This window comes from Porites lutea, chromosome 8 (genome assembly GCF_958299795.1).
Source record: "Porites lutea chromosome 8, jaPorLute2.1, whole genome shotgun sequence".
Lineage (NCBI taxonomy): Eukaryota > Metazoa > Cnidaria > Anthozoa > Scleractinia > Poritidae > Porites > Porites lutea.
The window spans coordinates 11,268,045-11,283,960 of NC_133208.1; the positions used below are offsets into that span (position 1 = coordinate 11,268,045).

Here is a 15,916-nt window from a genome sequence, read left to right on the forward strand (position 1 = left end):
AAATTCCAAAACTTACGGAAATAAGAACTTTCCTTGCTGTAAACCGCATACTATTTATGGTGAGTCCAAAGTGATCTCCTAGGCTCTATCTGCACTCAATCTGACATCATCTTACACAAAAACTTATTACAAGAGTGTGGCCCGCGAGCGGTTAAGAACATTTCAAAACCAAACAATGCAAAACAATTCATTGCTTTTGTTTGTGCAGTTTGCCTGCAACATAATTTAGTTCAGTCGCAAACTATCTTGGATAGCTGCTCTTTATATTGCTTTGCAAGTAAGATTCAGAGAACAATAACGACAGGCTGGAACCAGTGTGGAAGGCTCACCGAAGAGATAAGATTCTTATATCCATATCTCGTGATAATTAGTAACCATAAACTCAATAGCGGATCTGTAAGGCAAATTGTAGGCAGATTTCATCCTTTAGAAAAGAAATTGTTCAATTCAGGTTGCCATTTCACTAATATATGCTTCTAATGAGTCAGTTATTTAGAACATTCTTCACAATTTATTAAGTTCCTTATCTAGCTGGAAAAGAACCTCATCCTAAATATGATTTGATTTTGCGGGCAAAGTCGTAGAGATTGGTTGACTTACAACTCACCTTTTGGGTTTTCGTGACGAACAAAGCTTGTTGCAGTTTTGAAAATCATTATGGCAAGATTCTTGTTGTCTGGATTATATTGATGTTTTTATTTCAAGTTGGCTTAGTTTCATGTATTCAAAAATTGTGTGCTTTCCAAACGAAAGGTTGTAATTTTTTTTTACGTTAAAAGTGACTCAATGATAATGTTTACTTTTTTCGCGTATCTCCTGAGGTGAAAAACAAACCTTGTGAAGAAGACTATTTCTAGAGATGTGTCGACCATGTTGCAGGAAATATTTGACCAGCGCCATAAATGTCAAGTATGGCTATAATTATATATTTTGTATCTAAATTACAGAAAAGTTGTTTTTCTTGCAGAAGACAGCTGGTGTATATCCGCCGGTGGAAGCGATCTGCTTGCTTTAATCTCTCTTTTCCGTTTGATGAAGTAATTCCGAGGTGCGGCCGAAGCAATTTGTTTTACTTGACAAACACTACACCCTTTGACATCCTTAACTTAAGCTGATTTGGTTCGTTATCTCAAATTCAGGAAATTGGTATTGTAACAAACGTTCTCAAATTCATTCATTGTAGACTGATCAATACTGCTTTACTGCTTTCTTATCCGTTTATCGGCAATTACTACTGTTTGACTTGTTCAGAAGAGTGAGAAATATTCTTGTAAAGGTCCGTTTGCGTGGTTTTACTGCGATTGTGAGAAGCCTTCGATCTCGCGTTAGTGTCGAATAACGTGACTGTGTTTTCGCGTGTTTTTTTGACACTCACTTTAAACACGCATGAGTGATTCGCAGCTGACAAAGCCGTGCCGCCGGTGATGAAGACGCTTTCAAGTCATCTTGCTTGGACGCAGAGAAATCCCTTTGACCTGCAGAAGAAAGGTACGTTTACCTACATTCTTAACGTTAATAATGAATAATGTATGCGAATAGAATGATTGTTGATGTGCTTGTACTTCGCGCGCACAGCTCTAGTCTGTAATTTGCATGTTGAAAACTGAATATATTATCTTTGATAATCGTGGCAATGGATATGTTTTTGCGCGTTTTTTAATCGGTTTTTGCGTTGTTACACTGGTTTAAACTCAGCTGATCTCTTAGATCTTTTACAAATAACTCAGCGTGTGCGATCCAGCCCGACAGGAGATAGTGAAAGAGGGAAGTTCGCGAACAGCCGATATTTAAATAGTCAACGTGTACGCCGAGGATTTTATCGAACTGCTACATCACCGCGTTCTATTCTGTAAGCGAAGCATCGCTTGTTATGATGTCATTACCCAGGAATGAAATTCGAAGGACTTTGATGTTGGATTGAATGAAACGTCATAAAGCCAAAATAACCTTTTGCCTTGTAAACGACGACTCGTATGTGAACGAAATGGTAGAATACTGTTGGATATAGCTTACAGACGCGGTGTTATGGCGAGCGATCTGCATTCGTTTTAACCACGTTTGGCTCTAAGCATCTGTTTGACATTTTTGTGCTCTGACTCTAACGGGAAATCCTCCCTGAAATTCACGAAAATCAAGTCGAAAGAACTGAAAATAGCCACGCCGATCATTAAATTTCCCAAGGAGTTTGTCGTACGACACCGTCACCGGAAGTGGACGTGTTTATGTCCACTCATGATGGTTTGTTGAGTGTATCATATTGCTGGGCCTTTTAAATGTCTGTTGGAAGAGAATTCAAGGTATTCCACTGTAATTCATTTAAACAAAGTATAGCTAACAATTTACTGTCTGAGAATTCAAGCTGATTCATAACCATGCATGAATTTAAGTATTCACCAATATTTAAATCTAATAGTACCCCAGGATATGACTTGCTTATAACCTTCACATGAATGGTCACACTACGATTTCTTTTCAGAGAGGAAAAAAATGCTCGTAAGGGACGTAGTGTTTTATTCATAGACCCGAAAGTTAGCCTTGCAACACAACGAGATTCCAATATAATTGTAGAAGTGTTAGCTCTTGCCAAATAAAAGACTTTAAAAACATTTGCATGAGGCGGGTATCGGAGGAGAACCTAGTTTAATATATTCCCTAGAAGCTGCAGAGTAGATTATTTTCGTATACGATCTGTTTTCGAAAAACCTTGTTTGTTCGTTGTTTTACTTAACATAATCATGTAATAGTTGTTCTAAATAGTTTATGTTTGAAATGCGCGAAAAAATTTTAAAATGCTTGTCTGAGAAAGTTCGATATTTTATTGGATTCAATATACAATATTTACAATGATCATTTTCCAATTATTTTTTATCTAGCAAAGCATATATTGAGCTAAAGCATAATGAATATTGCTCTCACGCACTGGTCTTGAGAAGTGATTTTGTTTTTTGTCTAAATGTCGCCTTTTAGTCGCTGTTTACAGGAGAAAGTTTTATGTCTTGTTTAATTTCTACAAAACTGAGTTCAGTCGTGTTTGCATTTTGTACATTTTTGACTCGTTAGGGGGTTGCTAGACAAATTTTCATGTAAGTACTGATTATATGATGAATTTCATTATCACGAGCAGATGCCTTTTGGCAAGTCAGTTCTGTATTTACTGAAGCACCGTGGAAGCCAGGATTCTTTTTATCGTTGTATTTTTCATAGAGCCACCATTCCATGTTTATTTTGTATCCTGTTACTTCATTTGTGTTTTTCATTTTGCATCACAAACATGTTCATTGTGATTATATTGCTATCATGTTCTTGAAACACTTTTTGGTGAAACCACACACGAAGGAATTATTTTTTCATCATTAGCGCAAGACGGATCAGCCATTTACCTTAGCTACTCTTTGGCATTCTGTTTGACAATCTATCGCGGGTTTTTGAATGGACAGACGTCTGAAAAAAATTTTAAGAAATATATTTTTTATATAGCGCCAATAGTAGCGTATGCACCACAAAATGGCATACATGTACAAAGCCTCTACAGAACATAATATTTTGTTAATGAAAATGTAAGCAATTTATATCCCGTTTTATATAGTCCATCATGTGTGCACAATAACAGTGCTTCATCTAGGGGTTGGTAATATATTTGCCTAGCATGAGCTGAGTTTGCTCTGTTAGGTTCCGGCATGACAACACCCCCGGCATGTCTCGTATGTTGGCTCTCAGACTTGGCCACTGTAAATCGTGGCCTCTTCTGTTATCTTGGAACGGAAATAAAACACCAAGGGTGGCATTCTCAAAGTTAGTGGTTGTCAGTTCTTATTCCCGATGTTTGTCATATATACAGGCCTATCAAATAGCAAATCCAACTTTAACCTCAAGAGCCGGCCTAGCCTTCGTATAACTTAGCAGGCGCATGAAAGTAATATGGGCAAAAGAGAGGGAGACACGCGAGGGGTGATATAATCACTTATGATTGGAAGGCGTATTTATACGTCCACCACAAATTGCAAATTAATCTGCTCCCCCTCCCCCAACATCTCTCTTTTCCTGTCTTATGCAATGTGAAATTGATCGCTTCAAGTTCAGTGTTATCGCAGACCTTCGAATGCTTAAATTTGTTGCCGTCGACTGTCATTGGGTCGTGTGTTTTGGCGATGTCACTTTTTTCACTAAACTATCTCCATTTGTTATGTATAGGCAGTATTTATTTTTTCGTCTGGTGTGCAGTTTATTGACTTTAATATTCATATTATTTTGCAGGTTGCATGCAGGACGACACACGGACGAAGCACTCAGCTGATGAATTTTTCACCCATGAGAAACCACATTTTATGGCAGCGACGGCCTTTCGCTCAAAACCTCTGTTCCAAGACGAGACGTCTCCTTGGAAACAAAGCGCACCTGTCCCTCCTTCGTCGGAAAATAAAAAACAAACAGCTTTTTCCTCTAGGTTTTTGCTAAATGGGAAAATATCAAGTGCTTCAGCCTTCACCTCTCTTGAAAATGAACCTAAAACATTTGAGAATCCTTCTTCAATCTCTACCGCTTCTGAACGTGACACCCCTGCTGGTGGAAGTATTCGGGACCGGATAGCAGCGTTGTCGGCCGCGGCCGGTGTGTCACGCTTGGATTTAACACCAACCAAAGAATATGTCACGTCAGGTAGGGAACAGTCCAACCTGACCACTGGAAAGGGTGTAGCGTTTAACATTGACTTTCAAAAAGCCACTAAACCTCAACCACCTCCCCGTGTAACGTCAAGATTTCGTACTAAAGATCTGCAGAGAAAGTCAGCTTGTGAAACGCGAGCTATAAATGAGCGGGAACCTAAAATCCTAAATAGCAGCGACCTTGAATCCGTGGATTTCGGTCTAGGAAATAACAGGGAAGTCAAAGCCATAAATAGTGCAAAATTCGGAACGGTAAATAAGAAGGAGCAGGAAGCCGCAAATAATGGGGAATTAGTGGCGATTGATAAAAGAGAAACTGGAACTGTTGATAACGAACAGGGCGTTGTTAAGGACAGATTCGTGGCATTTGAGGTGGGCTTTGATGACGAACCTCAATTAAAACGGGCAAAGGGAGAACCAGGTGTATTGCATTCCCCGTTTATGGCCTTAAAGACGCGTTCAAATCGCAAGTACCAACAGAAATCGAGTGCAAAGATTCAGCTACAGCGATCGAACGTAGGCGAGGCTGGTTTGACTTGCTCAGATGTCAAGCTGGAAGAGGCAGTGACAAGGCACGGATTCGTGGACGTGAATTCTGACGAGAGAAAACGTGACACTTTTACGTTGGAACGCTTGCCACAGTCGACAGAGAACGAAGATGGTGAAGGTCTACCTATAACAACTATACTAAACGATCTAGCAAGTAAGGAAGAATTAAAGCAATGCCAACAGCAGTCACATGATGATTCCTCGGCGCTTGTAGACGAAACACCCCTAAAACGAAGTACATTTACTTTGGAGAGCGTGTCTCGAGAAATTGATAACGCGATCGAAACTTATTTTCCAAATGAACGTGTCAACTCAAACAAAACGGATTCACCTTCAGACGAGAGACAAGAATCAGCAGAAAAGCGATCGACGTACACTTTGGATTCGGTTTCGCTTTCTATACAAAGGGGAGCTGATGAAGGCTGGTTTCCATCAGAGGTTTTGTCTCAGCTGGCGAAAGAGGAGGAATGTCAGCCATCGAAAGTCGCAGCTAATAACGAATCTGTCGTAAAGCGCGGGACGTTTACTCTTGAACCTGTGTCGCAAACTCTTCAAGAAGGCCAGAACAAGGGTTTGTCTGTGAGCCAAGTATTATTACAGCTCGCGAATAAAAATGAGTTACAGTCATCGACCTTGTCAACTGACGAGGAAAACACTCCAAAGCGTGGCACCTTTACCTTAGACTCTGTGTCACAGACTTTGCAAGAGGCTGAAGAGAAAGGCTTGCCCACAGTGGAGGCTCTTCATTCGCTCGCATCTGAGAAGGAACGCCATTCATTTGCTGAGACAACTTCAGAAGTGACAAGTCAGCCAAATCCTCAGAATCGAGGAACTTACACTTTAGATACAGTTTCTCACGCTATTGAGGAGGCTGTAGAGAAGGGAATCCCAGTTTCTGTGACACTAAACCACTTAGCGAAGGAGGAAAAGCAGCAGCGGAATTCCCATGTTCATCATGGCAGTGATAACTCCACTGAGGATGGGACGTATGAACCAAAAAGATGTGATGCACACGCTTTGTCGTCCATCACCCGAGACGAGTTTGAAGCTACCTTTGAAGACGCCCTAGAACAACTTGAGGATTGCGTGACTTGCGACAGCGACGAAGAGTTTCCAACATCTCATAGGCGCGAACGGCCCCATGCGGTGAACTCAGGGAAACGAGGCACATACGACCTTGAGGACGTGTCTACTTCTTTTCAAGATGGTGAGAAAGATGGCGTTCCTGTGGTTAAGACGCTTGAGCATTTATCAAAAAATGACCTTTCCGAGGACGGAAGTGTGAAGATTCAGCTGTCTGAAGAAAGGCGAGGAACTTATACATTGGATGAAGTGTCATGTGCATTACAAACTGCTTCGGAACAAGGCATTCCTGTAGTGGAAACTTTGGAGAATTTGGCAAGAAATAAAGAGACAAGTAAGGAGTGTAAAGAGAAAGAAAGTGTTGACAAAAGGCGGACATACACTTTAGATGAAGTGTCAAAGTCAATTGAACACGCTAAGATTACTGGAGTACCTGTGATTGAAGTACTGGGGGCTTTGGCAAAGGACAAACCAAAGAGCCCGTTGCGACTTAAGATACCAGACCAAGGAGCAGACAACAGGGGTACTTACACCCTTGATGAAGTCAGCCACACTTTAGAACATGCTAAGCAGAGGGGACTCCCAGTTGTTGACGCGTTAGGACATTTGACTTCTTCTAAAGATTCCCCCGTTAGACAGACACCAGATGCTGTACATCGAAGACAAGAGAAACTAATCAACAGGAAGACCTACGCACTGGCCAGTCCTCTGGAGACCATCGGCGAGGGAACCAAGCTACGTCTATATGATGGAAGTCAAAAACGAATGATGTCGCCGATAAGTTTCCACTTCAAATCCCAAGAAGCTTTGACATCAAAACCACACAATAGTGAAAATATCGCTAGCGGCCTTGGTGTCGTTCAAAAGTTGGATTATTTAACATCAGCTTGCGAGCGTCTGCTTGAAGCGAATGCTAAAGAAATGGCAAGAGATCCTCAGCGAACAGAAAGCTTTCGGCAGAATACGTCGAATAACGATTCTGTGCTTGGGTCAAACGAACTTCGTCCTGAATCTTGCACCACTGAGTCCGAACGGAATACGTATTCTTTGGAAAGCGTCTCACTGACAATTGACGATGCAAAAGCGAAGGGAATTCCGGTTGTAGAGACGCTAAAAGACGTAAGTTCAGTTGGGAAATCAGAAGCGTCTCAAAGGACAAATCTCATGCGTCTTAACTCCAAATCTGATTCAGACCTTATAAACGACGGGACCGAAAAAGAGAGTGACAGGTACACACACTCGCTGGAGAATGTTTGTAGAACTCTGGAAGATGCCAAAATGGCAGGAATACCTGTGATACAAGCACTAGATGAACTTACAAATGAACTCGCGGAATTCTCGTTAGCGGCAATGAGCGGAGATTTACCAATAACGCAATTAGGAAAGGATAATCGGAAACGGAAACGCTACTCTGAAACAGCCATAAAGGGGCAGTTCTCTTTCACCACCCCCGACGGGTCTCCTTATCCTCCATCCATACGAAAGGCTTATTCACTAAGCGACGTTGCGTTCGCCGTGCAGGAGGCATTCCAGTCTGGTACTTCAGTAGAGGATTTCTTAGACGACATAAGCTTTGAAAAACCTGCCGAACCAGCTGCGTCCTTCAAGGACGTCAGACCTCGGTCTGTCGATTCTGGATTTGTGTCTTCGTTCTCTGATAATGATATTTCTTCTCAGAGTTTTGAGTCTTCGCGTGTTCGAGCCAATACATACATTCTTGACAGTTCAAATGAAGATTTGAATTTAGCAAAAGTTGTTGCTCCAGTTAAAGACCTTGACAACGCCATAGAGCTTTCGCACGTCAGCGAAGACTCCAACCGAAGAACGTTTACGCTTGATCACATGGACGAGATATCACGTGATATACCGGTGATCGAAGCTCTTGAGAAGTTGTCAAACAGTATTGTTTTGAAATCAGATGATACGAAAGAGTTTGAACTAAGCGAACATAATCAAAACACTTCCATTCCTATTAAATCGAGTATTGGAAGAAGGAAGTCGCCACCAAAACCAAAACGACAGTTTTTGAAGAAACCAAACCCTTTGCAGTCAAACCCTGATTCATTTGTAATAGAGTTCTTTGATTCTACTCGTCCCCAGCAAACATTTTCGAAATTCCAGATTAACGATGACAAGGTTGAAAAGGTTTCTGGTGTTTTGGAACCTAAAAAAGACGTTAGGGATACAAAAAACGCCACCTCTTCATCCAATTGCAACAAGTTGGAAAGTACTGATAGAAATCGCCAAGTTTCCGGATACAAATGTACACTTGATACTGACTTGGTACCCACAAGGGATGCTGAAATAGTGGGGCTAGAAACAAAGGAGCCTTTGGCAGTGTCAAGCAGCGCGCCTACTCGTGGACGGGCCACGTGGCGCCCAAGCGGCAGTGTGTTAGACCAAATTGCGAGTCTCATGGATGTTGCCGATGACTGTGGAATATCTCCTACTGATGTTCTTAATCAAATAACCGATTCTCGTTCGGAGGCAAAAGGTTTGTTGGTATAATGATTACCCGCGAGGATTTATTATGGCTGATCATTTTCTCCTCTCTATTCACGCCGAAGTTCTTGAGATAAAATTCACTGACTAGAAATTGCCCCCCCCCAGCCCCCCCCCCCCCCCCGCGCCAAAAATAAAAGCAAAAAAAGCGAATTCATCAAATCCTAAAAACGAAATCAAATAGGGAATGAAGAAGTACAGATTCACATTAGGCGTTCATTTGTAGTCATTAGTACTTTATTTAGTTAGGACAAGCAAATTTACATTCAGTGGGAAAAAAACGATTTCCGTGAAACAGCTCGCCTTAGGTAATGAAGAAGGTAAGATTAGGCCATGCTGTATAGTGGTGTATTTTTGAAGAGGCCAAAAATAGGTCTGGTAGAACTGTGTTGATCACCCTTTGTGAATGTACGTGTTGTGGCTCAATTCTATCCTTGCTGCAATGTTAAAATTCCTTTGTTTTTGGTTATGGTAATGATGACAAGAAGTATAAACAAAGGGAATCACAACATACCTAAATTTCTCTTTTCTGCAGTCACGGTGTTGTTTTTCCATAGTCCAGTACCAGCTGTTTTGTTAGGTAACTGTTTGGGTAAACAATTTTAATTGACATTAGATTGCGTGACGTTCATGGGTTTGTAACGACGTGCGATTAACAAAGGCTTGTGTTTAAGGTGAAATTGAGGAATTGGAGCCGGCCGATGCCGAAGATGATCAAGCTGTGACGTCACAACTGGCTTACCTGCGCATGCAGCTTGACGAAAAACGGCGCCATATCGAGGCTGAGAAACATCGTGCCCAAGCTGAGTGGGAGGATCAGCGTCGGAGACTGGGACAAACTGCGTTTTGGTATGTAATCGGCAAAGCTCAAGGAGGTCAGGCTGTTGGAGAGGGACCTGGGTTTGAGGTTAGTTATGCGATGTCTTAAAAACAGTTTTGAACACTGCAAAATTAGCTTTTGTAAATTCATCTTTTGTCCTTAGCTGAACAAAATTAATTTGACAAAGGTTATGTTATGAAAGAACAAGGGTAAACTGTTTATTTTCCTTCAGTTACAAAGTGTGTAATGGAAGTGTTCAACAGCGTTTGGTAAATTTTATAGATGCACTGCATTTTTGATGTTGTAATTATTGTAGGCGCTGACATCCGACAAGGCAACGGTTATGAAGTCTCAATCCCAGGACCAGCCGAGGAAGCCTGTGGCCGAATTTCCAGATCAATCGTCCCCTCCTATTGCTTGGTCATCCCCTTCTAACTCTCCCCTCCCCGCTCCACAACACGGTTCTCAAGGTCAGCAGTTTGAGACGCGAGAGTTCCGACTATCGGATTATCCTCCTCGTAATGATTCAGGAACCAACCCTGACATCAGGTGTCCGTCTTCCCAGCCAGCGGTCGAAGCAAGCTCCAAGGGCAGCTCGGTACCGACGCGCCCGTCATCACAGCCAGCAGCTACTCGCCAAACTGCACCCGCACGGAAGTGTTGGAATGTAGACGTGAGCCACGTGACTACCCCATCCCCGTTGGTCCGACCTGAAACAGCGGCTGTAAATATGGAGCTTGAGCAAGAAACTGTTTCTCCTGAAGAGGGTACTGGAGAAATAGAGGTGGACCATCACACTCCGTACAAGAAAGGACTGGCCATGTTTATAGGTGATGATACAAGCCCCGGAAGTCAGGTAAGTTGCTAGAATGTAACAGCTACGAATTTCCCTTTAGGATAATTTAATTTAAGGTAAATCTGATTTACCTTTCTATTTGCTTAAGCGGTTTGTCTTAACCGGAATCAAATCAATCTCACCTCTTATGCATAAACTCGTGTGTTAAAATATTATGTTTGCATATAATTTATGCAGTGCTTGACTCCAGAACAAGAAAGAAAACGAGACAAGTTCTTGCGAATGAGACAGAAGAAACAAGAGGAAGACAGGACAAGGAAGGAAGCGGAGCTTGAAAAAAAGAGAAAAAGAGAAGAAAAACAACGCGAAAAAGAGATGCTACAAAGAGTGGAAGAAGAAAGACGTCGTAAAGAAGAATTGGAACGACAAAGAGTCGAACAGGAACTGAGAATCAGAGAAACACAAGCCCCGCGAGTCCCAGACTCCTTCGCCACTTACCGCCGCCCGGGGCCTCAGGAACAGCGCTATGATGCAAATGATGACGCAAGCAGCTATTTCGTACAGGGTCCCACGCAGCCTTCTGGATTTGCGGAGTTTAGTGGTATGTGCGGTCTGCTGTTTTGATTTCCGTATCATCTATTGCGACTTAAACGAACATTTGCTGTTAGGGTGTTGGATGTTTCCGAGTTATGAGCTTAGTTGATATGGCTAAGCCCCGACAAGTCTTTCAGAGTTTGGCGCTTAGAGCATCCAAAATAGTTGTTAAAAGTTATAAGTTGGAGTTCTGACTTCTGTTGGGAGCACTCAGAATTTTATTTTTTCGATTGGCCGCGCCAATTATGTTTGAAGTCAAGCTGTAAAGCCGAGAAAGCAGGCAAAAAATGTGAGCGAAGCCGAGGAGAACCAAGTGCAAAACGTCGGGACCACGAGGGATTTTAAGAAATACTATACTGTGATTACTTTCTTGGTATTCATTACTATCTCGCTCCCCGAACCAATCATCTAAAACCAAACGCCTCTCGTGCTTGATTCCCCGCGCTTTGCCGCGCCGGCTACATTTATTTTCTTGGTTCTGCTTGGTTCTTTTGACAGTCTGCCTGTTATGATTTTCCAGAGAAATTTCTTTGGTTTCAGTTTTACGACAGTCGATTGAACACTACTCTAAACTGTCAGTGTTTCTGTTATTAGGTCCTCAGTGTTACGTTAAACCAAGTGGGAAGTCGAACAGGAAGATCATCGTGAACGCCATATCATACGTGTGTTTGTCAGGTACAGTGAACCAGGATCAAAAAGAAAAGTGCCTACAGGTTTGTTAAAATGAATAATATCAAATATTTCCAAATACGATGGCGGGAAAACATTACTTACACGGATGTGCTGGCTTCTTTTTTTCTCTTTACTGCTTTTTATTTGTGTCTTTGGAGAACCGTGTGGTACGAAATTTTATGCGGGTTCTATTTCTTGTGATTTTTCCTGCGATCCGCAAATATATATATTGCCGCAAACGGTTTGCCCGCAAAAATTTACCCAGAGTGAACCTAAGTAAGGTCCAAAAAATTCAGTACTGGGAAATCGTGTCTGCTCATTTACAACCTTTCTCATTCGTTCAGAAAGAAACCCACAAATGGTAGAATTGATAAAGACGATGCATCAGCTGATAATGAAATCACTTCCGATCTATCATCAGAACAATCAGTCACCGCAGATACTATTGTAATCGAATGACAAAGAGAAAAGTAATCTGGTTTACTCCTTTGCATAGGGTACGCACACCGTAGTTTTGTTGGAAAATACAGTCGGAGCTCTTGTAAGCGACCGCATCGGAAATTCGAAATAGTGGTCGTAACTAGAGCTGGTCGCGACCGAGACCGAGACCGAGCTCTCGTACGCGACTGCATGGTAAAACAATAGAGGGTGGTCGCTTCCGAGAGCTTCAGAAACTCATTAATACTTCATAAAGAAATAAAAAAGAAATTAGTTTTTAATGAGTGTCTTTATATCTGAACTTTATTGAACTTTTACAAATACAATACGGCATTGTACAAGATCTTTATCAACGAACCATTAGAGCAGTGTGCAGTTTCATTTAAGAGTTCATGTACATGAATAAGAGTCTGAGTGGTCGCTTACGAGAGCTTAAAAACAAAGGAAAAGTCCAGTTAAGTAATCCCAAAGGTGGTCGCGGTCGCTTACGAGAGCTTTTCATTACAAAGTTTAAGTCGCAGTTCAAACGGGGTTTCAAAAAGGTGTTCGTAATTAGAGCTGGTCGCTTACGAGAATGGTGGCAAGTAGAGCTTCGATTGTATGTATTTCCATTTCACGTACTCAATAAAAACGAAAATATTATTATCAATAATTTGTCCGCGACTTTCTGAAAATCGCAAAAATTAATTCCCAGCAAGAAAAACCAATCTGTCCTAATCGCAAAGATTCGTTCCCGCAAAACACAAAAATCGCCAATCCACGCCAATCACGTAAATACATCTTCGTTTTTTAAAAGACACTCTCTGACAGCTTCCGTCATTGTCCAGTGGGAGCGATGACGCTTTACTTGAAGAGCGTTTCTTAAATACCCGTTTTTGTTCCGCCTGAATGATTTTAGTTCGTCCATAAGTTATAGATTGCTCCATGTAGCCTGCGATTTACCAAAATAAGAATTTATTTCAAGTCTACGAGCAAGCTCTCTGTGAGGGTTGAGGGATCCCTTCAATTCTCGGTCCACGCACCTCCCAAAAACGTTCCTCAAGCCGTTTCGCGCAGAAGACCTTGTACTATATTAGTAATTGTTATTAAACATGTTCTCAAGATTGATCTTTTTTGGTTTTATTTCAGGCTATATCTGAATCTGACGGTCATCACTTCATGATTTTATTTAAAGATGGTCTTAAGTTCCGTGGAATATATCTACACAACCTCGATAACGACCAGGTTAATTTTCTTTACATTTGGCTGTTGAAAGAGGTTTGATTTGAACGTTCGACTTATATGGTATTTATCTAACGGATTTCATTTTCTTTGTAGCTTTTCAAAGTATTTGGAATCGGGCCTCGCGTGGTGACGAGCAAAATGGTTGAATTTCTGTACAAGTAAGTTATCAACATCTTTTTTTTAAGCTACAAGGAATTCGCTTTTTGATACTTCAAAGAAAAGAGACTACAATCAATAAATTCTTTAGAAAATATCTAACTGTAGTGGCAGTAAACCACACGGCTCTGTTAAATCCAGTGGTTCCTGATCTAAATTTTTTGTAGAGATTAACAGATGCTAATTGTATTCCAACGCCACGTGTATTAGCAGTAAAATACTTAATGGTTCGATTGCTTACCACGGAAACCAGGGTCAAGTATCGATATTGTAATGACATATAGTATAATCAAGATTCGTACTGGATTATGCAATGATTGCCTCAATATATGTTACTAAACGTTCAAAATTCGCTCATTGCACTGAGGTGCAAACTATTTTTGAAATTCATAAAATTTTCTTTCAGGTCCCTTAAAAACGTCCTTAAAAATTTCTTGGAATTTCATAATAAATTTTATTGGATGTTTGTAACGTAAGATGAAGTGGAGGAATTTAAAAACATAAAAGCAGAAGCTTTAGATTCTCGCCCTAGAAAACGCCTGCCTTGAGGAGTGTACACCAGAACTATAGATTCATGGATTTGGGTAGAAATATCTCGTATGAAAGTTTCTATAACGTTGTCGTTACTTTTCCTCTACCGTAGGGAATTCCCCCTTTGTATACCCCTTTATCAAAGGTTAGCTTTTGTTTGATTGGCAAGTTTACAAGTTTGTCATTTCTCTTGTGTCATTTTAGATATAACAGCGGCGGAAAAGAGTTTACTAAGATCCCTTCCAAGACTCTCTCCATTTCAGTAGACGGATTTGCTATTTACAAGTCCCACTGGAATACTGGGAAACCCGTGGTAGCCTCCAAGACAGCTTCAAATCTCAAGAGACCTCCTCGTCACCCACAGAGATAAAACTATGCTGCTGCAGTTGTTCTCCCAGTCCCTTAAGAACGTGCTTGGTGCTGTGTTAACGTAGTTGTCGAATTGAACAGGTTTTCCTTATAGCTGGAGAAAATGCAGTTATAGCGTATCAAAAATCCATTGTATTTTCAGTCACAGGTCTTGGTTACAATAGTCTTGTTTACTATGTTAAACTACCATAAACTACTAAAAGGGTTGATTGATTACGTGAGTGACTTTCCCATGATAATTTCCCAACCTCCCAGGCTCTCTGCTACTCGGCCACCGGAGAGAGAGAAAGTAGTAGAGCACCCTGGGAACGAGATTGGATAATGTTCGTGATGAAACAAGTTGGCTGCAACTTTGAGTGCGCGCAGTGTCCACCGAACAATGTTATTTACAGACTAAATTAAAGGGGCTCTGTCACGGCAGGCTAGTTCATTTTGTTTGTAATACCAATGACATCTCCTTATTCGCTCAGAAAATTGAGAAATTACTTGTGAATGACAAAAGCACAGCTTTGTGTCAAACAAAAAAATACATCTCCCAAGCCTTATTTTAAACATTACCAACAACAAAAATGAACTTTGAAAAACTGTTAGGCTAACACATTTTCAAAAACTACAATTTCAGTCCGTTTCAATCTCCTTCAAGTTTGTCCATCAGGGCCCTAGTTCTTTTGTATTTGTTGTGTTATTTAAACCTTCTTTTAACGTTTTGCGTGGTTATTTTTTTGTTTCATTCAATTTGGTGACAGGTCCCACTTTTTAAATTTTGGTAAATTTCGATACACAGCTCCTTTAATCATCTCAGGATTAAGTCAGTTTTGTGTCGTGTTATGGAATCTTTGGTAATGTCAGTGTTCTTCCCAGCATGCATTGTTGGGAGTTGTAATCAATAATTTTAGGCGCGTTTGCTCGTCTTTCAGTACTCCTTAGCTCTCAGTTGTATACAGCTGTATATGTGTTTGATATTTATTACTTCTGGTCCAAAGAAGCTATTTAAACTTCAGTATAGTTTTAGTTTGGTTTTTTACGAAAAAAGGTTATTAATTTACTTGAATGATTCGTGGATATATGAGAGATCATTGACATTGTTTATCTCGCCAGATCCGTTGATAAAGCGGATGTTATACCATGTTAACCAAGATTATATGGAATTATACCTGTCCGAAGAGACAAGTTTATTGTCCTCAAAGACAAAATAAACTGCTGTATGATAAAACTGCTTGCGGATTATGTTATCAAGAATATTCAGTTCATTATTTGCACACTTATGAATTTACTTACTTCAAGAATGGAATTATTTAATATTACGTAAAACCGCTATCTAACTTTGGCTACCTTGAATCCCTTGCCACGAATTTATGCCTCACGTGACTGTTTGACCAGTTACCAGTGTACATGGTTTTTGCTTCCATCCGCGACATCTTCAGGTTGATTCTCAAGGTGGCCCGAACCCATTTATTAGCATGTTTCTCACGTCTTGAAATGGCGCTTTTCAGCAGTAAAAATTTTATTGATTTCTCT

At 40.8% G+C, this 15,916-nt stretch overlaps 1 protein-coding gene across 3 annotated transcripts; it reads left to right on the forward strand.

Annotated features, from left to right (window-relative positions):
• Positions 1-1,356: 1,356 nt before the first annotated feature.
• On the forward strand, positions 1,357-15,628 carry LOC140946315 (uncharacterized). 3 transcript variants are annotated; one of them, XM_073395414.1, is made up of 9 exons: positions 1,357-1,488; positions 4,255-8,790; positions 9,473-9,705; positions 9,935-10,474; positions 10,652-11,015; positions 11,603-11,721; positions 13,247-13,342; positions 13,436-13,500; positions 14,234-15,628. In XM_073395414.1, exons 1-9 carry the CDS (start codon positions 1,425-1,427, stop codon positions 14,397-14,399), a joined length of 6,183 nt encoding a protein of 2,060 aa, XP_073251515.1. In that variant the 5' UTR covers positions 1,357-1,424; the 3' UTR covers positions 14,400-15,628. The 3 variants fall into 3 exon arrangements, with proteins under 3 accessions (XP_073251515.1, XP_073251517.1, XP_073251516.1); XM_073395415.1 differs by lacking the exon at positions 1,357-1,488 and adding an exon at positions 1,593-2,297; XM_073395416.1 differs by lacking the exon at positions 9,935-10,474.
• Positions 15,629-15,916: the final 288 nt, after the last annotated feature.